General features: G+C 42.3%; 1 protein-coding gene across 1 annotated transcript in view; it reads right to left on the reverse strand.

Annotated features, from left to right (window-relative positions):
* Positions 1–2,190: 2,190 nt before the first annotated feature.
* The window catches only part of WDFY1 (WD repeat and FYVE domain containing 1), a 53,606-nt gene continuing 28,158 nt past the window's right edge, over positions 2,191–27,638 (reverse strand). Inside the window, exons 4-12 of the mRNA XM_006069691.4 lie at positions 21,895–21,949; positions 20,232–20,382; positions 18,354–18,466; positions 16,167–16,293; positions 15,076–15,181; positions 10,099–10,200; positions 8,322–8,452; positions 6,611–6,719; positions 2,191–5,572 (exon numbers count right to left, since the gene is read on the reverse strand). Of these exons, the coding sequence (XP_006069753.1) occupies positions 5,513–5,572; positions 6,611–6,719; positions 8,322–8,452; positions 10,099–10,200; positions 15,076–15,181; positions 16,167–16,293; positions 18,354–18,466; positions 20,232–20,382; positions 21,895–21,949 (954 nt within the window). The 3' untranslated portion in view covers positions 2,191–5,512. The remainder of the gene's footprint in view (positions 5,573–6,610; positions 6,720–8,321; positions 8,453–10,098; positions 10,201–15,075; positions 15,182–16,166; positions 16,294–18,353; positions 18,467–20,231; positions 20,383–21,894; positions 21,950–27,638) is intronic.

Here is a 27,638-nt window from a genome sequence, read left to right on the forward strand (position 1 = left end):
AAGGAAGCCAGGTAACACCTAAAAGGGAAGGCAGGACACAAGAACTTGTCTTGTGTCTTGCTTCCACTTTCCAAGTAGAGACCAGCTCACCCTCCAGCAACCTTGGAGACACGCCTATCAGGCCGTCGTGACAGCAGCAAGGTCACCCACCAACCTTTCTTCCTCTGCATCCTGTCCACTAAGCGGCCTTCCTGGGGTGACTGGGGTTCTATCTAGACTGTCCCACAGAAACTCAAACATTAATAAACTGGAATTTCATAGACTAGGACACTAAGTTATGCCTGTTTATTGCCTGTGCAAAGGAACCAATTCAAGTATTGGCAATGGTATGAGGATATTTGCAATAAGAGTTAAAAACTTAGAACAGATATTCTTTGACCTAGCAATTCCTACTTCTAAGAATAAATCCTAAGAAAATAATTGGGAAAATGTGCAAATATGAATATACAAGCATGCTGAGTTTAGTATTTTTAAATGTTTAGTTTTATTTGAAAATTTAAATATTCTAAAAATGTATAACCTAACTTCAACTAATGGGATCAGTGAAATAAAGGATGGTTTAGTCACATAATGGAATAATGGAATACAGTTGTCCAGGCTAGATTATACCGCAGCTAAAAATCTGTGGTGTTGGAGAAGACTCTTGGGAGTTCCTTGGACTGCAAGGAGATCAAACCAGTCAATTCTAAAGACAATCAGTCCTGAATGTTCATTGGAAGGACTGATGCTGAAGCTGAAAACCCAATACTTTTGGTCACCTGATGGGAAGAACTGACTCACTGGGAAAGACTCTGATGCTGGGTAAGACTGAAGGTAGAAGAAGGGGACGACAGAGGATGAGATGGTTGGATGGTATCACTGACTTGATGACATGAGTTTGAACAAGCTCTGGGAGTTGGTGATGCACAGGGAAGCCTGGTGTGCTGCAGTCCATGGGGCCACAAAGAGTCAGACACGACTGAGCAAATGAACTGAAAACCCTTATCTCAGCAGACTAAAACAACAGAAGATTTAGTAACACCCACTGTAGATCCAGAGCACGTTGGGTTTCATGGGATGGCTTGGCATCCCGAAGAAACTGGTGGTTAAGCCTCTTACCTGCAATTAAATTCTCCTGACTGCATGTCATGGGCTGAAGCAAGTCACATGGCCTTACCTACCTTCACAGAGTAGGAGGCTGACAGTCCCAGTGCATGGGCACAGAGCTAGCATCCACTTCAACTCTACAGCAGCTGATGAGGCTAATAGGGGGCACAACTTTTGGGCATGGGGCAAACTCTCCACACTAAAGGTAGGTACCCATTAACAACAGGTCTGTAAGTATGTGTCCTATATGTACATATGCATTAAAAAAAAAAAGCAAAAATACTGGGAAGATATATGGCATACATTTAACAGTGGTGTCTCTGCATGGTTGCACTACAGGACTTTTTAAAAATAAATATTTTAAATACTTTTTTGGTATTATCTTTTTATTTTCCTTTTTTTATTGCAATAAACATATTATTATATTTTTTTCTTTGGCCACGCTGCACACTGTGGGATAGTAGCTCCCCGACCAGGGAGGGAACCAGGGCCCCTGACAGGGACAGCACTGGTTCCAAACCACTGGACCACCAGGGAAGTGCCAATAAACATTCTGATGATGAGAGAACATAAAGCTTTGGTTCTTAAAAAAAAACTCTCAATAAACTGCTGTTCTGATCTCTAAATCAACTGATCCCCTCATCAGTTAAGCCAACGACTCCGTTCTCCCGGATCTGAATCATCCTGTTTCTTCATAAAACTGAGCTGTTTGTGAGGGGACCCAGGGCAGAGCTCATGCTGTCTCCACGAGGCTCAGTGCTCTCAGGGGACCTGGGTATCCTGAGCAATCTCACTCCAGGGCCTCATAAACTTCAAGACAGATCATACCTACTTCCTTTATACCAAACCCTCATTACACGCTAGCACATTAAGGCAGGCGATATAAAGAAGGCATGTGCTTTTGAGTCAGACAGACAGACAAGATTCACTTCGTTTTCTCATTTGTAAAATGGAGAAAACAGTGCCTTGCAGAAGTGTTGCCAGGATTAAACAGTATGAGGTCAGCAGGGCACCCAGCACACAGGCAGCACTCAACTCATGGTAGTTACTCCTGCTGTACTATGTCCAGGTCAAACAGAACAAAAGCTAAATTAAACAACCGGGTAACAAGCAAGGAACATTTTATTGTATGCGTGTTCTCAAAAAACCCACAAAAACAGAACCCACAAACAGGAGCAAAGAACAAAGGTTTCTAGCTCTCTGGGACACACAGGGCACCCTATCTTATAGAAACGTAGCTAGTAGTACAAGACAAAATGTACTAATCAACATTGCCCTTTGCCTCCCTAGTCAAAAAAGTCTAGAGAGAAAAACACTTTAAATTGTATTCTAATATAAATTTGTTGCACAATTAAACATCAACTTACTCAAAGAGTTATTGTGTAGTAAACTGCAGAAAATAGAGTAGGCATTCAATAATCTGCTCACAATTAACAATTAAGCAATAGACACACAAATACAGTATGTATTACTTATTTGTTAAACTTCACATTTATAATGAGCAGATGGTTTATCATTAATAGTAACCGGTTTCTTACATTTTAAGAGATACCAGATCCAGGAATGAAGCAGGAAGTAATTAATGAAAACTGCTTTTAGAAAATAACTCCTTGAATCTGAGCCACTGTGGTTTTATTCCATACTTAGGCCAGTTTCAACAGTTTAAATCTGTAGGTACTACCTAACTGAATGCTGTAGGGGGAGAAGAAAGTGACACCACCTTCTAAAGTATAAAGCAGTGTGTTTCGTTTATGGCCTCTAGGCAGCAGGACAGAACTAAGACACAGTAAACAGAGATTTACAAGTAATGAAGAGTCTGCTTCCATCTAATGCTACAAGAGTTTATTCCTATCGCTTCTACTAATAAAGAGCAATTTTAAAACATGTTTAGAAGGAAGAACTGGCAAGTCTTGATCACGAACCTTTTGTTGTTGTTGTTCATTCGCTAAGTGTTGCTGTTGTTCAGTCGCTAAGTCGTGGCCAACTCTGCGACCCCACGCATACTAGATCTAAACAGAAAGATCTCTTAACATTCTGTTCTTCGTGATCCCCAAGTGGGACTCTGCAGGAGCATTCAGGAATGGAAAAACTGGTAAACCATTATTTGAAGAACTATATATTGTAAGTGACCCGTTTAAAAGTAACGCAGTCAAAATAAGGCAATAACCAGAAGTCTAACTATACGTGCCCAATCACTAAGATTTTTACCCACCTCTATAAAAAATATTACCCCATTTACTACCTTGTGTGTGACAGAGACAAGGCAAGCCTACCACATGTGTGTTTAAAACAAAAAATGGTAGTAAGCTCTGGTGGAAAGAAAATATATTGAAACTTTCTCCTTTCCTTTTCCAGATACCTGGCTCCAATTCTTCCTGACACAGACCTCTCCCTCTTGACTTATGTTAGCTTAAGCCCTAAGGAGGCACTGTATCAGCCTTACACTCGCTGTGAAACATTAGGTTTTTCATTAGGAATCTTTTAAAATAAAAAAAAGTCAAAAAGCTATGGCATATCCTTGACAGCTGCGAAACTGCTCAGTCTACCACAGCATCATAAAATCACATTTTCAGAGGCTGAAGCATCGTGTAGCATTCTTCAGCATGGCAAGGAATAGTTCATATTCTCTTTTCCTTTCAGGACTTCAGAGAATCCCCAACACAGCACCTTTGTAAGTATGAGCCAAACCATGAAATAAATTAAGCTGACATTCAACACTACCATTCAAGTTACCACCACTCGATTTTTCTCCTGGATTATGTCAGCAACACACATTCTGCAAAGGGCCTAGGGCACGTTTTGAAAAAAAAACATCTTTTTCAGGTGATATAACACAAAAATTACAAGGAACAATAAAACCCTTCAGTCTTATTTCTGAAGGCAAGTCGACATCTACTGCAGATCATTCTAGAACATGATGACCTGATCTCCTTTCCTAATTTGTGCCACTGGCCATTAAGACATCTTAGTTTAATTGCCTGTCTTAAACTGTTATTAAAAACACATTTTCATTAACAACTGTTATTTAAAACTATCAAGCCCCTTAGTTATGTCACACAGAATGATATCTTGGTTTGATCCCCTAAAAGCAATGCAATAGTATTTTTCTATATCCATTAGTAAGACTAACAAAAATACTGCTGCTATCTATTTTAAAATCTATCCTTAAAATAGCCCTAAAGTAACAAGACACATGTACTGCCAGTTAAAAACAAATAAATATCTGAATATTAAAAGACAGGCTCCCCATTTCCTACCTCTTCCCCAATCCTGGTACTAAGTAGCCAAAAACTTTTAAATTAAAATGCCATTTGATAACAAGAGATTTTGCTAACTGTTCTGGGAGTAACTTACAAGTTAGGAATACCTGTGCAGGACCTTGTTAATAGTCACTGCTCTGGGTTACCAATTTCCTTCTACGAAATAAGTTGTAACTAAAAGTCAACCTAGTTTAAAAAGCTTTGGAGTTCTCTTCTGAGGTGTCTACTGAAGTGTCACGGTATTTACAGGGGCTCATCTTGGGCTGCAAATAGACTGTGTCTTTCAGGAGGACTGGGCTGTTCCACGGAGCGGACTGCTCGTTTCCCATCCCAGTCACGCTGGTAGCTGGGTTTTCCATTAGTCATCCCTAATTGCAATGAGAAAAAGTCAGGCGGCTTGTGCGAGTCCTGTGTTAACAGCACCATAGAGACGTCTTGTCCTCAGAGCACACCTGGGGGACAGGGAAGGATGTGGACTCCCTTGGTTAGTATAGACACTGTACAGCTCACTTGGTGACAACCGTAAGGGTCCGCCCACGGCACGCTGGCTGGGACGAGAAACAACTGAAGTGGACCACACACGAAGTGCAGACATGGCACTACCTGGAGAGGACAGGTACCATCAAGAGGTTTGTCAGTGACTAGGGGTAGAGAATGTTCACAGACGCCAGTGGACGAGGAGGGTCTCTGGGTTCCTAAGACCCCTGCACCCCCCCAAGAGAGAACGCAAGTCCTCCTCCCTGGACCCCTGCTCTGACTGCAGAGATGCGTGGGAACCCCCGAGGGCCCAGCAAGTCTGGGAGGAGGGGAGTGTGTTTGCACTTGGAATTGCTTGAAGAAACTTCTAGGCTTTAAGTCTTTTGTTCAGTGTTTTTCTTCTGAAACTCTCGTGTGCTAAATTACCGTCTCGGCACACATCAGCTCACTGTTCACGGGATGTCTCACTGGAGTAACTCCACTCCTCAGGGACCCGCTATGTCAGTCCCCACGGATAGTTCCACAAATGCCCAAAAACACACGTTCACGTTTTGTTCTTTATAAAAATGCTGATTTGATTTTAGTGGCTGGCTGTCCATCCACCTGACAGGGACTGTGGAGCTAGAGGGAAGCGTTGTGTGTAGGGGAAGGTGGCCGCCGTGAAGACTCAGACCCCGCTGGCCCCTGCATCAGTGTGGAGAGAAGCCGGTTGCCAGACTGCAGCCCACCACGGGTGTCATGTCCCAAATCTGCAAGAGAAGGAGGGGGAGGACCTGGAGAGGTGGCACCGGCCACATGGTCCCACAGGAGGACAGACAGCTGGTACACTGACCAGCAGGTCAAGACCCACAACTCATCCTCTTCTTTCCCTATAAAGCTTCTGGAGATTTACACAGTGACAAGACAATGTGGTTGGCTAAAACACAAAAAAAGCTTACAAGCAGTATTTCTCTCAACACCTGCGAATTACATCATAATAATGTTTCACTACTATTTACTTTTATTTTGAATAAAAAGCCCACTGGGAAAAAGCCCATTTTTTAAATTATGAAACAAATTATGACAGTTTTACGGGGCTTCTCAGGTGGCTCAGTGGTAAAAGAATCAACCTGCCAAAGCAGGAGCCACAGGAGACATGGGCTCAATTCCTGGCTTGGGAAGATCCCTTGGAGGAGAAAACGGCACCCCACTCCAGTATTCCTGCTGGGATAATTCCACAGACAGAGGAGCCTGGCGGGCTACAGTCCACAGGGTCGCAAACCGTTAGAGACAACTGAGCGGCTGAGCACATGTGCAGGCATGGCAGTTTTATAACTCAAGAACGGCACTAAGGATAAAGCGCTCACACTCAGTTTCTGTGCTAGTCACTCAGGGATTTAACAAAGGAAAGTATGGTTATTTCTTATAAATGGGGAGTATTCTATCCAGGATAAAGGACCATTAGCCAGGGAAGGAGCGACCACAGAAAGACGTCAGCTAAGGCCAAGCAGTGGGAGGGAGGACCCTGGGGCCAGCTCAGGGCAGATAGTGACAGAGAGGTGGCAGACCTCACCAGCTTACTTGGAGAGACTGAGACAGTGGAGAGAGACCCCATTGGACTGAGCCTCGGGGAAGGACATGGAAACTCACAAACATGCAATTTGTTAGCCAGGGCTTTCACCTGGCCATGGGGAGTTCATCCAAAGGGAAGGCGAGCTTGTCCATGAGAACTGCCTTATATACTCACAGCATGTCAGTGGGGCAGTCTGCACGGAGGTGCTAATGGGGACAATTTTTAGGCAGCTTACCTTCACCACGCGGTCGGTCCCACAGGTCACCATCAGGCCCCTAGCAACATCCATGGACATGTGGGAGATGTTATGTTTTCCTTCGTGGAAGGTTGCTAGAGATGTCCGACTAACAGAGAGAAGAGAGGCCATTTAAACTCACCCAACGGTTTCTAGAGCTGAGGGATGAGTCGTCTTAGCAACATAAAGGAAATATTTACGGTAACAGTGTCAAAATTTGCTCCCCAAAATATGGCTATGGTTTTGAAAACCAATTTTAATTAAAGGACGACAAAGCCTAAGTTGCAGGACTGGTTTTCTGGATTTTTTTTTTTTGGTCTTTCTGTTTGTTTTGGTTGTGCTGTATGACCTCAAGGATCTTGGTTACTCAACCAGGGACTGAACTTGCACCCTCGGTGGTAAGAGCAGAGGTATAACCACTGGACCTCTGGGGATTCCCATAAGCAGTTTTATAAAGGATTTTCCAAAATTCCCAAAATATTTGATTTTCTTTTAGTGGACAGGCTTGTACATTCCCAGACATCAGAACGAGAACGTTTAACAGAGAAGAGGAACTACACTGCACGAGATCACAGGCTGCAGGCTCCCCTCTAACCCGGGCTGGAGAGGCAGTGCTGCCCCGGGGTGCTGACCCTCACTCTACTCCGAAGCCCACACCCTGGCCACATCACCAGCTCACTGACCAAGAGCAGTGGTGGTGTCACACCAGCCTTCCTACCTGGGCACCCACCACGGTGTGCCCAGCTACTGCTTTCAAAGACGATTCAAAAAGGAGCAGAAGTAGGGAAGGAAATGGCACCCCACTCCAATATTCTTGCCTAGAAAATCCCATGGACAGAGGAGACTGGAGGGCTATGATCCATGGGGTCGCAAAGAGCCAGACAAGACTTCGCGACTTAGCAGGCATAGCTGAAATTAACACACCAAAATAACTCAACTGCATTTCAATAAAATACATTTTTTAAAAAAAGGAGCAAAAGAAAATGCTGGTCCTGCCTTCATGGATCTATCTGAATCAGAACTGAATGAGGGACAGACGTGTCTTATACACAGTTATTTAAGCATAGATCACTAGGTCAGACTTTATGTGGGAGAGAATGTGGGTCTCCAGGGTTTTCCCACTAATAAATTGTCCATGAGTGTGAGCACAGGTTGAAGCTGGGGTGCCTCTGTAGAGCGCCTGCTCAGCCACCCACCAGTGTGCACACAGCCTTGACCCTCACAGCACTCTGAGTGGCTCGGAGTCTCAGGGCCGGCCACTCATGGCCTGACTGGTCTGAGCAGAATCATTCTTCCAAGTGTTTGGGAGAAACTTGTCTTAAGTCACAAAGCCAGGGCAGAATTCTCTCCTTGGAAACTGTTTACAAGAGACAAAAGATCAATACAGTGGATCCTTGAACAACACAGATTCAAACTATACTGGTCCATTTATATCCGGATTTTTTTTTACTAGTAAATATCACAGCGCTAAATGATCTGCAGACCCATGGATAGGAGGGTCTAAATTATATCCAGATTTTGATACCCAGTCAGACCCAGAGGGTCTAAGGTATATGCTACACCCAACTCTTTAAGTTGTACCCAGATTTTCCACTGCATGGAGGACAGGACCCTAACCGTTGTGCAAGGGTCGACTGTGTATCCATGTCATTTCCCAGGCTCTCCCGCTGCAGATGAACACACAGTAAGACAGAGACAGGCAAACACTCACTCCTCGTCCTTGATGGAGTCGTAGCAGGAATCACAGACTCGGACCTGGAACTCGAAGCCCATGACGGGGTAGCTGGAGCGCTTGCTGCTGCACTTGCCACAAACAGCCTGCCCACACTTCCGGCAGTGATGCTTCCAGAAGGAAGGAGGGAAAGGGGGAGTTAACCTCTTGTTTTAAGGTATGTGGTTTCTCTTGAGAGCAGGGGAATGGGATTGGGGATGGTGTGCCTTGAATGATACTGCAAAGTCACTTCAGTTGTGTCTCTTTGTGACCCCATGGACTGTAGGCCGCCAGGCTCCTCTGTCCATAGGATTCTCCAGGCAAGATACTAGAGTGGCTTGCCATTCCCTTCTCCATGAATTATAATTACCCCTAACTCAATGTATCAATTAACACACCAAGGGCTGATGATTTCAACACTTTTAAGGATTTCCAAATATCCTTACTTTGTTATTGGTGAAATACTGATTTTTATTCTTTCGTATTTTCGGCCTAGATGACAACAAACGACGTTTAAAACCAAGTTCAAGCTCACTTAGGAACCCAAATGGCTAGAGACTTTGGGAAGGAAAAACAATCCTATAACAAAGAAAAGTTTTAAATGGAAGTAAAGTTTTAAATGTAATTTGCCCTCATTAAGAAACAAACATCCATAATCATGTTTTGTTCTTTTACTTTTTCAAATGATGATTCTGAAAATGAGCTTCAAGAACATTCCAAAATAGCTAGCTATTATCACTACTTTTGACATATATATATTTTTAAACCACTGAAATTTTGTGACCCATACCTTTCCATGCTCTTCTATTAGCTGTTAACTCATAAGATTAAAATGAATTCTCCAGGTTTCCTTTGAAGTAGGGCCTACTTCACCCATGAGTTACTACCAGCCATGTGTTGTGAGAACGAGGCTAAAGACAGAATATTGCTGCAATTTCTGAGCATTAGAATGTTATGAGTGATAAAATAATTCCTACACTGGCAGTCTTATATCTGACCTTGCTATAGAGTAGCTTCATAAGTAAAACTATTGACACACACAAACTTTGCACCAATTCCTTAGAGACGGTACAACCCATAAGAAAAGCTATTAAAATTGGCATTCCATTTTTACTTACCTGCACAAATTCACATTCAGTCTGAGTGAGTGGCTACCTTCAAGCTTGCTATAGAACTATGCTTTTTGTAGAACTTTAGTATTACATGAATACCTAATGGTAACAGCTTCCTTGAAATCTATAGGCTATCTGGAACATGTTTTTTCAATTAATTTACAAAATTAAAAAACAGTACATACTTGAAACATGCTTAACAGAAATGCTGCGGGTACATGCACATGGAACAAGCTAAAATTCTTACTGTCAGAATATTTCAGTGAGGGCTAATCTGTTACTTTTTGTCTGTTCGTGAAAGTTTAAGGCTTAGAGGCCGAGTTCATTCTGACTTTGTGCTGGGCTGGTACAAATACTAACTTTAACAAGGAATAGCCCTAAACTCAGAGCTCTTTCATCCCTTTACAAATAGGCTCTGGGGGTTTTCTGGACATCCCTGCTTTTCCAGAGCAGGAAGAACGATGGCATACTTTGGGAAAGTTAAGTCTCACTATTACCCCAGGAAAGATCTGCTCATGTTTGTCACACAATGATGGTGACATCACAAACGTAGGAATTAACAGCATTCACAGGGAAAAGTGTGATTCCAAATACAATGTTAGACTAATCATATAAGTAACAAAACATGAGATTAACACAGTGACAACTGGATGCCAGCTACTCACCTGTCTCAACCCCAGTGTCTTCGTGTCCCACATCTGCTTAATATTCCAGAAAAAGGGCTGTTCACATTTCTGACAAGAATCACTTTCCAACCACTGAGGAGCCTGGGGGAGGAGGAAGTCAGACCCAACATCAGAGCATCTGCTTATTTACCAAGTTTTCAGAAATTAATACAACAGTTTTAGACCTCACTGGGATTCTTTTTTTTTTTTAATTTCTCTATGTATTATAGCTGTTTCCATATTCATTCAATATTATGTTTGTGTTTTGAGTAATCTTTGCCATTTTTGCAATGTTTTCAAGATTGTTTAATTTTAGATTGTTCAATCTATAGACAGGAGGGAGGAATTCAATTTGCATTATGAACTCTTTAAGAGTTGTCCTTGCATATTTGACCTCAATCACTTGGCATCATATATATGCAATAAAAACAGAAAATACTCTAAGATTATACCAAAGATCATGAAGTAAGGAATAATCTTTTCTTGATTCTGAAAGTTAACACTCAAGAAAAGTTTATCTGATAAGAAGAGACAATACGGGAGAACCAGAAAAATCAAACTACACTGACCCTTAAAAAATCTTCAGTGAAGATGGTCAGCTTTACAGATTCGACAAGGTGGTTTAAAGAGTGAGTGCCCCTAATTCTTTGTTTCCTATTGCATCAAAACCTTTGGCTTTCCTATTTTCTTATTTTAGATATGGCATTACAAGTATTTCTACATAAGACAGCCATTACAAAAGTCTTTCTTCCTGGAGTGGGGGTGGAGAAGGGACCCACAAACAGAATGAAGCAGGCTAAGACAAAAGAGCCTTCTGTAAATGACTGGGGCAATGCGCGAAGTGGGGAGGACAGAAAGAGTGAAGAGGAAATGCATACCCACATGACAAGATTACTACCCGATGTAGAACTGCTCGTTTCTGTGATCAGGGAAGAGAGGAGGGGGTTGAGAACCCTGCCTGTGAACAACGTCCCTCAAGGAAAACCCGGACACAGTGGGCCTGCTGCCAACACCATGGGAATGTTTAACTGCAGTGGAAGGAAAGCAGGGCCACTGTCTAGTCTTAGTTTGTGACAGGCCAGTGTAACTCCTGCAACACCACCCATATGCGGAGCAGTCACACGGAACAATCAGCACAAAAATGTCTTCATGGCAGCGATATTCAGTATGAGTACACAATGGGTAAGGCTGTGAGCATTAAATGCAGTGCTTTGCACAGTGCCTGGTATACAGGAAGTGCCATATAAGTCCACCAGTGTGCTTCATTCTCAACACAACCCTAGGAGATGCAGAACAACATTCTCTCAGTTTTACAGGCAAAGACACTGTGGCTCAGAGACTGAGGTGGCCTGTCCATGGTTGGTCAGTGGGTGGAGCTCCCAAGAGATGCAGGACTCCAGCCCACATCTTTGTGCTTGTCCACTGCACTCTACATAGCCTCTGGACATGGTCCTCTTCATTTCAACAGGGTCTCCAAACATGTTTCTGGAATATGACAACCAATGGGACTGAATTCCTGCCCTCAGGGAGCATAATTCTGTCTAAAGGTTAGGGAAGAATATCATTTTGCTGAGCTGTAAGGGACAGGGACACAAGGAAAGAAAAAATATGTTTAAAATAATCAGATAATGGACAAAAAAACAAACTCAGAAATAAATAGACTTTTTGGAACATATTTTAATATAAGAAATAACCATAACTTTGTTTCTTTTAACAGGATTAAGTGTTATGGTATAGGCTCTCATGAACCATCCTACTGAATGCTCATTGTCTAAGGAGAAAAAGTCTTCTTTTGTGCTGAGAAGAGCAAAAGAGAACATTATTCAAGTATTCTGACTGTTGCACTCTCTTTTCTAAATCTTGTTCCACCTGCTTAATCTGGACAAACACGATGTAACAAGAACCCCAGGGCACTGATAATCTGTTTTGCACTAATGTACAAAATACCTCCCATTCTGTAATCAGCTAGCTCCAAATACAATTTCTTCATGTGGATTTATTATGGCTACTTGCTCATTTACGTCTCTTGCCTCCTTCCAAAAAGGAGTCCCTTTGATTACAATCGGGCAGGGATCGTCTGCTTCCAACCTGCCTATGTGGTGGCCGACAGCCACTGTGGGTTGGAGATGCCCCAGTCAGTGTTTCCAGGTGTCTCAGAAAGAAACTCCCAGCAAGGGCTGTGGGGCTAGAGAATCTGGGGTTAATCCTCTCAGCTGGTGCCTAAGGAAGTCCTACAAATTGTAGAAAACCCTAATGCAAGGTCAGAATCTCATATACCAGAGGGTGCTTACTTTTGCACTTATATACTGAGTTGGTAAAAACAAAACAACAACCAAACCAAAAAGTCCTACTAAAAATATTGCATCATTTTGACATAATTTTCTTTCCCACCAACACTGCCAACCACTGAGACAGTGTTACCGGCCAGTGTGCGCATGATTTGGGATAATTGCCTATAAGTGATTCAGAAGAAAAGAGTTCCCCCCTACACACATAGGAAGCACCTTGAATGAGTGGCCCCCAAAGAGAAGATGGGACTCTCTTCTTTCCCTAGAGGTACAAATAACCTCACACTCGCATAACCTTGGACGTAAGAACCCTGCTTCTACTTTCCACTTCTGAAAGGACTTAGCAAGGATGAGAGCAGTGGACTGAAACCCAAGTACCTAAACCCTGACAAGAGCCACCAGTAGTACCAGGCCCCGATGGTCTCCTCCCTCCTGATTCAGGGAACACATCCTCTCCCCATCCTCCCCGAGTTCCTGCTCTCTCAGAATTAGACTGAAGAGCAACAAGTCTAGGAAACGGCCTGGCGCACTGCAGGGCATGGGGCTGCAAAGAGTCGGACACAAATGAGTGACTGAACTGAACTGAGGAAACAGTGCAGTACACTAGCTGCTGATGTTGCGTGAAACTAGTAGATGACAAATACATAACCCAGTTCAGATAAACATTTGCAAAGGCAGTATTACACATTCTGTAATACTGAGTCAATTTTACATATGTTTAATAACAAGTTATTCTAAGCCTTACCAAAAAGCTTTTTAGAAAATTCAAATAGAGAAATTAACCAGCAGATATGCCATCAATATGTCCTCTATCTGACTTGTCTTACAAGGTCACTAAAAAACTAGCAGTCAGTACTTCTCCAGATTACGAATGAAATTTTATTATTTATATGGGAATCTACTTCCTTCATTAGATTGCAAGTTTTTGGCAGGCAAGATTCTTTATGTATGCTGCTGCTGCTGTTGCTAAGTCGCTTCAGTCATGTTCAACTCTGTGCGACCCCATAGACGGCAGCCCACTAGGCTCCCCCGTCCCTGGGATTCTCCAGGCAAGGACACTGGAGTGGGTTGCCATTTCCTTCTCCAATGCATGAAAGTGAAAAGGGAAAGTGAAGTCACTCAGTCGTGTGCGACTCCTAGCAACCCCATGGGCTGCAGCCCACCAGGCCCCTCCATCCATGGGATTTTCCAGGCAAGAGTACTGGAGTGGGGTGCCGTTGCCTTCTCCGATCTTACGTATAGAGCACAGTAATTATAAAGTCTGCAAGTGTAATGTCCTGTAAAGTAATGTCGCTGTTTTGTTTTTTTTTAATAGACGGAACCCCTCTGATTATGTTCCCGAGGGTATGCTAAAGATGCAACTGTATTCAGGGAGAATCAGACTCGCAAGTAATCAGAGGCGACACAAAGCAGCATGTGCAGGGCTTGTGGGGAATGCTGCATTCACGCCCGGAATCCACTGCAGTGGGCAGCAAGCTGACCTACACGCTGTACAAAGGACAGCACTTGGAACACATCCCGTGACATCAGAGCATGAGTTGTTTTTGATTAGCTGCTCAATTGTGCAACCTCATAGACTGTAGCCCTCCAAGCTCCTCTGTCCATGGGATTTTCCAGGCAAGAATACTGGAGTGGGTTGCCACTTCCTTCTCCAAGGGATCTTCCTGACCCAGGGATCAAACCTGTGTCTCCTGCATTGGCGGGCAGATTCTTTACCACTGAGCCACCTAATATGTACCACAATACAATATCATTTACGAGGTATATGTGGCTAAGTTTCCAGACTTTAGGGCTACCGTTTAGCTAATCAGTAAATATGTCTGAAGTTAAACCATAAGACCCTAACCCCCTCACAAAAAAATCTTTGGAATCAATGCCACTCTCTACACCACAGGTGGTAGACGTCACTTGGAAAGACAAATAATACCTATGCTGGTAAAGATGAGAATGGAAATCCTGCCTGGAAATCATCTGACAACATCTATAAAAAGCCTTAAGACTGTATATACCCTTGACCCGAAGGGTCTATTTTCAGAATTTTGTCTGAAATAAATAACTGAACAATCACACAATGACAAGGTCAAAAATGTTCACTGCAGCATTATTTAAAATAGAAAAAAAGGAGAGACTGTTTATAGTGTCTGTCTAAATAACTGGAAGAGAGCTTAGAAGTCGTCTCATTCAATTACTTCACTTGATGGAAGAAGGAACGGAGACGAGGAAATTAAGGCACTTAAACTCAGGTCTCCTGAAAAGAACACTAGAGTGACACGGACTCAGTGGGACAGAGCTCGTGGGAAATAAAAGCAGAGAATGGGGAAATATGTTCCCAGATGAGCTATGTCCCTGGTGAGTGTCTTGGGGACCCCATGACAGGTGTGGAGCACCACCTTGGAGCACCGGCCTGCAGTCCATTCCCTGGACGGGCTGGACTGTCTCCAGCGTCCTCTCCATGCACTTCTCTGTGAAAATCAGCCTAAATGCCCCGTGTGTGTGTGCTGCTTGTCCCCATGGAAACTCTCCAGTGTGTGGAGGACACAGCGACTGTGACACACAGGACCGCGTTAGACGCGACCAGGAAGCACAGCGGGGAGGAGCTGGGACTGCCTGCATCTCCAGCCAGACGGCGGAAAACCAAGAGGCGGGCTGGGGGACCTCCCCGGGTCAGCCCTGCCTTGCTCCCTCTTACCTCCTCTCTGCTGACGTCCATGTTCCACACTGCAATTCCACCATCCGAGGAACAGGAGACCAGCTGCCTCGTGAGCTGCAGGTAACACAGCGCCTGCACTCTGTCACTGCAAACACACAGCAGTCACTGCCTCAAGCTGGGACACACACAGTCTTCATGCAGGCTCCAGTGTCTCCCCTCGCTGGAATCAGCAACTGGCATTTTATCACTAACTATTTGGTATAGTCACCTGGATCCCTGTATATACGTTACCAGGCATTCTATAATGTACTATACAGAATAACAGTTACTATGAAATAAATGCTACTACTTTCAAATCCGTCATTAAGAACTGCAGGTCAGAAAGGAGATGGTGACCATAGTTTCTGGACCAACCACTATAATTTCTTTCCAGGTGCACAAGATTGTTTCTGAACAAGCAGGTGTTCAGAACTTAAGAGGTGTTCATCTCTTAAAGGAGGTGTAACTCCCTTACTTACATAATCCGTAAGAATAAGCAATTGAACACGATGGAGATTACTGGTGCGCACATGCGCGCACACACACTCTGACAGGGTAAGGGAGTCTGCCCTGCTCCTGTATGCTTGTCTGCCTCCTCCTCTGGATGCCCTAGGAAACAACCTCCTGACTTGTAGATTTGTGGGGAGAAGCTTTCCTCTCCTTGGCTGCTTTTCAACTTGACTCTGCTCGTAGCCAAGCAACAGACAAGCCTACCCAATGAGGAGGAAAGGGTTCCTCTTCAAGACTAGATGGCAAAAACCTGAGCATTAAAATGCCATAGCTTAGGCGAAGCAGGACTGGGTCAAATCCAGACATTATTCCTTAATGAAATTCACTAATGAGACTGGCTTAAGTGTCGTACCGCAGGCCATCTTCCAAGGTCAAAGTCCCCATCCATGGTCCCTAACTCACATTTGCCTGAAGCAGACATTTCACTGGGGTGACTCCTTGGCAGAGAAAGTGGGAGAAAGCCCTATCACCTGGACAGCTGAAAGGATGCGATTTGGAGACAGTGGTCTCAGAGTACTCATGCCTCCCCCCGCCTCGCCCCAGCTTGGATTCCACCCCCACCCCCGCCCCCAGTCACGCACTGGTGGCCCTGGAGCAGGAGTGTGCGGCCCTTCCTTCCCCCGATGTCCCACATGATGACGCTGTTGTCGGACGCTCCTGAGAAGAGTAACCGCTGAATAGGGTCCCACCAGAGGCAGGCGATGCTCCCTAGGGGTGAGAGAGGGAGGTTAGCTGGAACGCTCCACTGGCACGCAACTGACAACAGAAGACTGAACCAGGACCAGCTGAGTCTGGATGTAAAAATGGATCTTCTTGGTATAAAAGGGCGCCTAACACTTTATCATGAGTCACAAAGGAGACACAGCACAACCCCTATCCAAGCTACAAGACGAGGATTTTCAGGAGTTGTATATCAGACTACTCTGAACACAAAGGTGTTTAAAATAAGATTTTCCTCCTCTATACCAAAAAACTATTTTATAGCTGTACGTGAGGGTTAGTTCAGAAAAAGCTTTTGAAGGGGGGAAAAAAAAAATAGCTACCAGTATCTAAAGAGCAAAGGCAGTGAAGGTTTCAGGAGTTTTCTAAGATAAAAGTCTGGATTATTCCAGGTCTCTGGGACCTTGCGGGTGTCCTACTCCAGGATGCCTCTGTTTAAGGAAATTAAGTGTCTTAGAGGAAGGAAAAAAAAAGTGAATTCGTACCACACAATTATGCCAAAGAATGTAGGTAAAAATCCAAATCCTACGTTTCATATTCTGTATTGACTACACTTACTAAATTTGATACCCTTGGGAAAACTCTTTCTTTCTACAGATTTCTCTTTCAACAGATCTCTTCATTGTTCCATTAATTGCTGCTTGCCTAGAAAAAGTAATAAACTTATTAAACCAGTCACACAAGCTAAGAGTATTTTTGGTGGGTGTATAGAAAACTGGTAAAGCCATATTCAAAAGCAAACCACAAGAGACTTGTTTCTCACAGAAGCTTAACCAAAGTGAAAAAAGAAGTACTGTGCAAAACTGGCTTCAGGGATCAATTCTGTAGAAACCCTAGCCCTGTTTGATCCTATGACCTATGTTTTTCAGCTAGAGCCTAACAGCAGACAAGCCAGCTCTTTCTACATGAACCCTGCTGAGCAGTTATCAGAACTCATTCTGTCCTGAGCAACCCAGAGAACACTTAAGAGCCTGGGATCATGAGACCATGAGTCATAAACAGAAAGTGGTTTCTGAGGGCCTGTGTTTTCCTGCCTTTAGATTTATCTACTCAAACTTACTGTCCTTCCCTCCCCCTTTTCCTCTACAAGGTCACAGACTCAGATTTATCTAAATAAATTACCTACAGAGGACATTTAAACTGGCTATACTTAAAAACACTATTTTCATAAATCAATCCATCATTAATTCCTTCAACAAACTCCTAATTCTTCAATCTGAACCAGATGGTCTCAAAGCTTCTAATGTTATGAAATACAGTCAATTGAGCTTTAAAACCTTTCCACGAAGCCCTGCCAAATCACTCTGCTACAGTAATAACAGAATTCCACCCAGTCATTCTTTTCCCTCGGTCCCTCCCCAGTGGATGTTTCCCAAATAAAGACAGAACCAGCTCATACACTTCCAATTGTACTGACAGACCTACTGTGTCTTGGTGTCCTAGAAAGTGACACATTTAAAATAACAATCTTTTTCCAAAGGTCTTACCATTTATACAAAATTTTAAAAAGGGGAACAAAATTAAATTAAATTTAATTTAAAATTTAATTAAAGAAGGGGAACAGAACAGAAAGTAATGTCACACAAGTATTACAAATCTAGAAGGGATCATGAAACCTAACCCCATACCTTGCCTTCACTTAGTTTTCATAAGATCTTCTGGGACTCAAGTCCCATATCTGACCAGTCAAACTGAAACCTGACAAGATCTTAGGGAGCTAATCATTCATGAAACCACAGAGCCAAGAACTAGATTTGGATGCCCATATTGGGTGAAAAGGGCTTCCCAGGTGATGCTGGTGGTAAAGAAACCACCTGCCAATGCAGGAGATGTAAGAGACTCGGGTTCGATCCCTGAATCAAGAAGATCCCCTGGAGGAGAGCATGGCAACCCACTCCAGTATTCTTGCCTGGAGAATCCCCATGGACAGAGGAGCCTGGAGGGCTACAGTCCATAGGGTTGCAAAGAGTCAGAGAAGAATGAAGCGACTGAGCAGGCACACATGCACACACATCGGGTGAAAAAACAGCGGTGATCACACAGCCTACCTTCATGTCCTTTAAGGGTGGTAATAACTGAACAGGTGCTCTGTTCAAGTTTCAGCAGGGTGATCTGTCCAGAGTAATCACCAACAAATGCATACTGAGTATCGAAGTCATATCTGTGGAGAAGCAGTCAAGGATGTATAACACAATCCATCTCAAAGTTACAAAGCAGAAAATGTACATTCTATAAAGGGTAAGCACAAACCTAAAACTATGAGAAAAGAAACACTCTACTGAAACTCATACAGCATGGGAACACCAAAGAAAAACATGCTTTAAGCTAGAATTATCAGGAAAATTAATATTCATTCATTCAATAAGCATTCACTGAGTACCTGTTATTATTTCAACTGATATCCTAGGAATTGGCAAAAAAAAAGATAAAAGAGCTGATATATATAGAGAGAGACATAAAAATAAGTAATCATATTATAGTAAAGTTTTAAAATGTAAAATACTCAATAATGAAAACAGTCAAAAAGAACTGGAAGAAAAAATGCTTTTTATGAAATTATCTCTGGAAATAATGTAAAACTGAGAGCAAATGATGTGAACTCATCTTTTGGGAGGCCTAGATGATTTAGATTTAAGTGAAGAAGATGGTTTACTTTAAATTGCTGTTTAGTTTAGCCATCCAAAAGGCAGTCATTTGGGGCAGTAGTAAATTTAAAATTTAAAAATATATTAACTATTGGTAACAACTTGCCATTAACACTCAGTTACTCTATGGCCATAGCAGTTTGTGGTAAATCAGGTGTCTACACACAATAAGATAATTACTGTTTTAATTCCAAAACATGGATCAAAAGGAAGACCACAGGCTGGACCACAATGATGTAATTCTGTGCTATTTTCTATCAATCCATATGAAACACATAACAGAAAAGCCTATATAGCACATGATATATCTGAGTAGTCTTCCCTTGTTTGATTCTCAAGTGTATGGTACTATTTTAAGTATCTCATGATGTACGTTCATTTGTAGCAAACATTTTTATAAAGGCTCTCAATGGAAGAAAGAACTTCACTACACCAGATATCCAACACGGAAAGAGAAAATACCATGGGGCATTTGCCTGCGGCTGACAGCCTTGACCTTGCCAGCACTAAGATGCACAGCTACCACAGGCAGCCTGATGCAAGAGCGCACTCTACATGAAACGAATGAATAGAGCAGCAGAATTTCAGAGTGGCAATTTCTTAACATTTGAGGGATCCAGAGGCACCTTCGAGAGTCATATAAGGATTATGAACCCTCTTCAAACACACACAAGAAAACTAAAAAACTCCTTGTAGCCCTTTTATGAATTCCAGGGTCACAAATTCTTGTATTCTCTTGCCAGGTCTGCAAATAACCCACTACTAGAAGATTCATTCCCTTTTTTTCCTCTTTACACAACAAAAAGTCTTTTCTTTCACTTCAAAAAGCAAAGGAGTGAAGGAGGGGTCTGTATTAATGAGGTTTAGATTTTCTGAGATTTCTGTATTAAAACATCTATGGCACACCTCAGCAGAGAACAGCAATTCATTTATTACTTCTAATAAACCATTTTTAAAAGTATTTCATGTTTGTTTTAATGTGGACCACTTTTAAAGTCCTTACTGAACGTGTTACCATAGTTTTTCTGTTTTCTGTTTTGGGGTTTTGGCCAAGAGGCGTGAGGGATTTTAGTTCCCCGACCAGGGATCGAACCCACACCCTCTGCATTGGAAGGCCAAGTCTTAACCACCAAGTCCTAATAAACCAATTTTATACCCAAGAAAGGAGAGACAGAAATTCTTCGATTTTATGTGAAATATGTAGGAATCATTCAGCCTTTAGATCTCAATTAGCAGTTGAGGATCAGATGCAGAGCTAACTCCTGAGACTGGGAAGGATACTGCAGACATGAGGCCCAGGAAGAGAAGAAGTGCCTCCCGATCATGTTCCCGCTGCGGGTGCACATCCAACTGACACACTTGTCGTGGCCAGTGCTGATCACCCACTCGGTGGCCAGGCTGAAGATGATCGCCGTCACCCGGTTCTGATGAGCTGAGGGAGCAGAGAAGAAACACGACCTGGGCAATCCAGTCTCAGTGGGTGGGAACTGGAGCTCCCCTTCTCCACCCAGTCAGCCTGCAGACTCACAGGCTGGACAGGCCCACCCTGGAAAGCCTGCACTCTGAACAGGCGGCAGAGAATCTGCCCGACCCCCAACCCATGATCTAATGGGCAGGCTCTCTGAGGCCCTGCCCTCTGCCTCCCTGCAAGGGAGAGGACCATCAGAAGCTACAAATCCTTAAAAGAATAATGCTCAAGAGAGATTCAAATAGTATATCAGAGGACAGATTAAAAAAAAAAAAACCTCAAACAACTATCAATGAGTTTCATATGGAAAGCAGTAGTCTTTTCTTAACAGAACAAGTTTGTTTGTTTTTATTGTCTGTACCTTTAGTGCTTTGACTCTTTAGAAAACACTGGCATTGTGAAAAGGGCAACTGAAATTTTCTGAAATAAACTTTTTATTATTTCTAAGATGAAGCATTTGTAAAGTTCCACATTCCAAAGTAATAGCTGAGAATGAGGAAGTATTCTATTACCTAACTTCTGGAATATTTCTATCTCCAGGTCAATTTTAAGCCATACCAGGGCAGTGACCTGTCTACTTTACGTGGAGCAGGGTCTTGTATACAGCTGGTGTTTAATAAATGCCCAGTCTGATGAATGAAGTCAGAAGCTAGACAGAGACACATCTGGCCTTACTCTCAGCTGTACAGGCTGCTTCAGAAAAACAGAGGGACTGTTTCTTATAAATTAACCAGAAAACACTACAACCCACTGGAAATGAAGGCGTAGTCATGTAGACATTCATAAAAACATAACAAATGGCCAATATCAAATAAAGTTTAAATAATTTTAAAACAGAACTATTTTAACTATCAAACTGGCAATAAGCATTTAAAAAGAGCAATGAAGACTTAATGAACAGGCACTTTCGATCACTACTTACTAAAATATTTACACTATTGCTGGAAAGAGTTTTACAAAATAAATCTAGAGTATTAAAAAAAAGTTTTAATGTTTGACCCAGTTATTCTACTTTTAGTAATCTATCTTAAAGTAATAAGAGTTACAGGATCTGAGTCAGTAACCATCAAGGACACACACACACATATATATGAAATTACTTTTATACATATATATATATAAAAATACACACAGATATATGTAAACACACATACCTATGTACATATCATCGTATGTCTTAGTATGTGTTATCAAAAAATGGGAGCAGTACACATTTTCAAAAATAGAGGAATGGTTAAACTAAATCTGACACACGCACCCAGTGGAACAGTATACAAAATTTCAAATGTTAATAAGCAGGAAAAGGATGTGTAAATAACTCTGAAGAGATAACAGCTTCTCATGTAACTGGGGTGACCAACCTTTTAAAAAGTTAATGTGAAAACCTAATCTTGATCATAAGACATGGTGTTCTAGTTTATTTTTGTGTGTATCTACGTGTATATGTGTGGAAATGAGTGTGTGTATTATAATTACCTGGGTAGGTCTTGATAAAGTTCATTTTATTAAAATCTTCAGAAACGTGGAATTCCTAAAAGTAAAAACATGCAATAAGAGAACAGTTATAGTTTTAAAAACAATAGGAACTTATCTTCCAAAAGGATGTAAAATCTAAAACTGGCCATCACCAGCCTTATGACTCAAGACTGGTTCCACAGGAACAGCAGAGAATTGCTTCTTGGTCCTGTCCTTGCAACACTATTTATTTTGGAACCAGACAAATAAAGAAAGTGCTGCTGATCACCACAGAATTTTTGTCTAATTCTTCCTCTACAAATGAGTGCTCTACACTTCCTTTCCCTCTAATTGCAAAGGAGGCATCCTGTTAATTTTGCTCTCTTGGTATCACTAAAAGTTTCTCAAGATGATATATCCAAAGCAAAGTGATATACAAAGACCCATTACTAACAGAGTCCTCAGTACCAGTGAAAATAAGGCATTGGGTATCTGAAGCAACAGAAGGGGCATATTACATATATTTAACACACAAACACACACAGAAAAAAGAAATTTAAAGATTGTGGTGATTTTCCTTTTTTATCTTCCAAAGTTTTTATGGACTGTGTAATACTTTATAACTAGGAAAAAATTAAAAGTATGTGCTTCTTAATGAAAAAAAATGAGCCTCAGGCATAAGACTAAGATAAAACTCTACGGAAAATGCACTACTTAAAAATTCTATTGATCAGTGCTAAATTGGTAAGCTCTTAACTGTCTAGATAACATGGACATTATGAATTGCTGATTGGTCAGGATGAAAAAAAATCCACAAAGGAATACTGATTTCTTGTCCTTCATCTTGGTTCTATAAAGTACAAAAATGTATCGGCATTTTATACATACTAATCTCTGCTGGGACTCATAGTTCAGTCGGTAAAGAATCCGCCCACAATGTAAGAGATTCAGGTTCAATTCGTGGGTTGCGAAGATCCTCTGGAGAAAGAAATGGCAACCCACTCCAGTATTCTTGCCTGGAGAATCCCATGGACAGAGGAGACTGGCAGGCTACAGTCCAAGGGGTCACAAGAGTCAGACATGACTTAGCGGCTAAACCACCACCACAATCTCTGATGGGAAATAAACAGTTCAATACTAACTAATGCTAAATTGGACTTACAATGCCTCTTTCAACCGAAGAGCTGTAAGAGTTTTATATGCCATTCTATGATGGCAGTAGAGAGTACCCTTGAACTAGGAGCCATAAGAAGGGTCCCTAGAGAAAAAAAATCCATGGCCACTGGCTGCACTCCTGGCCTCTTATTATGTGTAGGCACATCACCATATTCCGATAAAAATCTTCAGAAGGAGAAAAATGAGACCACTGGCATTTATTATCACACAACAGATTTACAGCAGCAAAAAACTGGTGGGCATCAACCCCCAACCATGCAGATCCCCTACCCCGCCCTCCGTTCTCACCGCCTGTCTATTGTCCAGTGAACTTCTTATGCAGACAGCCTAGCAAGAGAGCCTAGCTCTTTCCTTCCTGGCTCTTAAACATACTCAAGACTTCTTCTAATTTAAAAAGCAAAACAAGTGAACAAAAAACCCTCTTAACAATGCTAAAACTTTCTTTGCCCCCCCCCCCAACCCCATCCCAGCCAAAACCTTCTCTATAGATCAGCCCACACTCAACACTAAGGCTTTCTAGCTCCTCACCCCAGCCACCCTTCAATCCACTGCACCCCAGGGCACCACCCCACTGCATGGAAACGGCTCTCCCTGCAACCACCAGCTGCTAACTGCCATCCCCAAGGTCATGTTCCTGTCTTGATCTCATCCTCTCTCTGCCCCACCTGAAACCTACTGCCCCTCCAGCTACCACGACCACTGTCCTGGCTGGTCCTCCCACCCCTTGGCCCATTTTGCATCACCCATGAATGGTGTCTCCCCAGTATCTTAACTGCACCACTGATTCCTCCCTGTCCTTTTGCTCTAAATGCCCTCTCCCCACACACCCTTAAGCCATTTCTTCTCAATGATGCACCATCCACCTGACACTCAAGCCAAAAACCCAGCTGTCATCTGACTTGCTCCTCTCCCCACCCCTGCACCCAACCTGCCATAGCTGCAGCTCAAGACACCTGCTTCTGTCCATCATCACTGCCACAGCCTTCTCACCCAGACGGCGACAACAATTGATATTTCCGCCTCCATTTTTAAAATTTTTGTGGCAGTATAATTGATTTACGATGTGTGTTAGCCTGCGCTGTACAACAGAGCCGAACAGGCACACATACATAGCCACTCTTTTTAGACTCCTTTCCATTATAGGTCATTACAGAGTATTGAGTAGAGTTTCCTGTGCTATACGCTATATTACTATTTACCTATTTTATATATAAAAGTGTGTATATTATCAATCCCAATGTCTCCATTTACTTCTCCCCTCTACTTCCCCCTCTGCTAACAACAAATCTGTTTTCTACATCTGTGACTCTATTTCTGTCTTGTAAAGATTCATTTGTACCATGTTTTACCATGCACATGTAAGCAACATCATATATTTGTCTTTCTCCATCTGGTTTACTTTACTTTGTATGATAATCTCTAGGTCCATCCATGTTGCTGCAAAAGGCATTATTTCATTCTTTTTATGGCTGAATAATAGTCCATCTTCTTTATCCATTCATCTTTCAATGGACAGTTAGGTTGCTTCTATTGTAAACAGTGCTGAAATGAACCCTGGGGTGTACGTATCTTTTCGAATTAGAGTTTTCTCTGGATATATGCCCAGAGTGGGATTGCTAGATCACATGGTAGTTCTATTTTTAGTTTTTTAATGAACTGCCATACTGTTTTCCATAATGGTTGTACCAGTTTATATTCCCATTATCACTGTAGAAGGGTTCCCTTTTCTCCACACCCTTTTCAGCATTTATTGTTTATAGATTTCTTGATGATGGCCACTGTGAGGTGATATCTCATTGTAGTTTTGATGCGTATTTCTCTTGATGTTGATCATCTTTTCATGTGCCTCTTGGCCATCTGTATGTCTTCTTTGCAGTAATATCTATTTAGATCTTCTTGCCATTTTCTGATTGGGTTTTTGGGTTTTTTTTAACATAGAGTTGCATGAGGTGTTTGTATATTTTGGAGATTAATCCCTTGTCAGTAGCTTCATTTGCAAATATTTTCTCCCATTCTGTGGGCTGTCTTTTTGTTTTATGGTTTCCTTTGCCTTCAGAATCTTTTAAGTTTAATTAGGTTCCATGTGTTTATTTTTGTTTTTATTTTCTTTAGGAGGTGGATCACAAAAGATATCGAATGCAATTTGTGTCAAAGAATGTTCTGCCTGTGTTTTCCTCTAAGAGTTTTATAGTGTCTGTCCTTATATTTGCATTTAGGTCTTTGGTCCATTTTGAGTTTATTTTTATAGATGGTGTTAGAGCGTGTGTGTTTTTTTTTTGGCTGCACTGCATGGCTTTGCAGGATCTTAACACCCTGACCAGAGAAGGAAGAACCTGGGCCCTCAGCAATGAAAAGGCCGAATACTAACCACTGGACCACCAGGGAATACCCTCCCACCTCCACTCTTGTTGCCCTCCAATCCGTGCTCCACTGAGCAGCCAGGGGGATCTTTGTAAATTAAATGACACCATTCTTCTGCTGAAAATCCTGGAAGAGCTTCCCATGGGTTTACAAAACTGAAAACCTCACCCCAACCCACAAGGCCTTGAATGACCTGCCCTCAGCTCACCTGGTCACATCAGCCCCAGAGCTGCCCTGTCACTCAGCACCAACCAGCCAAGAGGATGTCCTCTAAGTGCTCAGACACACAGAGACGTCCTGCCTTGCGCCTCCACACATACCTTCGCTCCTGGAAAACCCGCTCTGCCTGGCTGTCTCCTGCTTGCCCTTCAGGCCTTGGCTGGACGTCACAGCCTTGGAGCGGCCCTCCTTCCTGCAGATCCTGTCTGCTGGGCATGGGGCCACACACCTCTCTGGACCCTCTCCTTCCCACTCCTGTTCATTTTTCCACAGTGCTCAACACAACCTGCAATGCGATGCTTACTTTTGTATTACCTGTCCTCCTTACTAGTCCAAAAGACCCCTGGGAGCAGGGACCATGTCTACTTCCTTCTTAATCAGCATTCTGCAGGACACCCAGTGCTGAGTAAAATCTGAACGCACGGCTCTCTCTGACCTGCTCCAGCCACCTCTTCAGTCTTACGTGTTTCATGCTGCCGAGCTGCTTCATTCTTTCTCTCTGCACACACTCTGACCTTGAAAACCTCTCTGTCTTTGCTCGTACAGTCCTCTGTGTCTGCAAGTCCTCCTCCTTCTCTCCTGGTTAACTCCTCACCACCCGCTAGGGCTTAGCACAGTTACAGGCTGGCCATGCCACTCTCTCCGGCCAGGGGAGTGCAGGCGCTGGCCTGTGCTCTCACTGCTCTGTGCACATTCTTCACTTTACATGTTATGGAACCCCATTAGCTAAATCTTACTTATTGTTACCATTCCCAGTTCTGTAAAGCAGTGCTACTCAAAATGAGGTCTGCTTCTTTAAAGCAGAAAACTAGGGAATAAGTGTTCAGAAAACTTTCCAGCAATTTAATATCATGATGACATTCAAGCGGACAAAGTTAAAAGTGAAAGTCATCCAGTCATGCTAGACTCTTTGCGACCCCATGGACTGTAGCCTCTGTCCACAGAATTCTCCAGGCAAAAATACTGAGGAGGGTTGCCATTCCCTTCTCCAGGAGATCTTCTCAACCCAGGGATCAAACCTGGGTCTCCTGCATTGCAGGCAGATTACCATCTGAGCCACCAGGGATCCTTCCAAATTTTCTCACTCAATAATGTAATATCCAAAAAATCAATCAAGCAAACTAAACTCAAAGCAAATCAAAGGAAAAATCTGAAACACATTATCAGAGACTAGAAAAATAACAGAGAAAACAAATCAACAGAGAATCAATGAAAACTGGTTCTTTGAAAAAAACTAACAAAATTGACAAACATGTAGCTAGAGTGGTGGAAAAAAAAAAAAAAAGAGAGAGAAATGACTCAAACTACTAAACTCAGGAATGAAAAGGGGACTATTAAATCTTACAGAAATAAACAGGACTAAAAAAGGCTGCTATCAACAATGATATGCCAACAAATTAGATAAGCTAGATACCACTTCACACTGACTAGGAAATAAACAAAATCAGAAAATAATAAGTGTTGGTAAATATGTAAAAATTTAGAACCTTCATACATTGCTGGTGGGAATGTAAAATGGTACAGTAACTTTGGAAAACAGTTTGGCAGTTCTGTAAAAAATTAAATACAGTTACCATATGACCCACAATTCCATTCATAGATGTGTATACCCAATAAAATGAAAAACTCAGGTTCACAAACGTTTATGTGACTGTTCATAGCAACATTATTCACAGTAGCCAAAAGGTAGATATAATCCAACTATCTATCAACTAATGAATGGATAAACAAAGTGTGGCATACAACAGATTATTATTCCACCACAAAAAGGACTGAAGTATTAATTCAAGCTACAACACAGATGAACCTTGAAAATATGATGCTAAGTGAAAGAAGCCTAATATAAAAAGTTATACATTTTATGATTCTATTTACATAAAATGTTTAGAATGAACTCAGAAAGTATTATTACTGACTGCTAGGAACTGAAGAAAGGGACAATACAGAGTGATTGCTAAAGGATATGGGATTCATTTTTGGGGATGGGAGGCACTGATAAAAGTAATCTA

The sequence above is a fragment of the Bubalus bubalis genome, chromosome 2 (genome assembly GCF_019923935.1).
Source record: "Bubalus bubalis isolate 160015118507 breed Murrah chromosome 2, NDDB_SH_1, whole genome shotgun sequence".
In the NCBI taxonomy this organism is placed as follows: domain Eukaryota; kingdom Metazoa; phylum Chordata; class Mammalia; order Artiodactyla; family Bovidae; genus Bubalus; species Bubalus bubalis.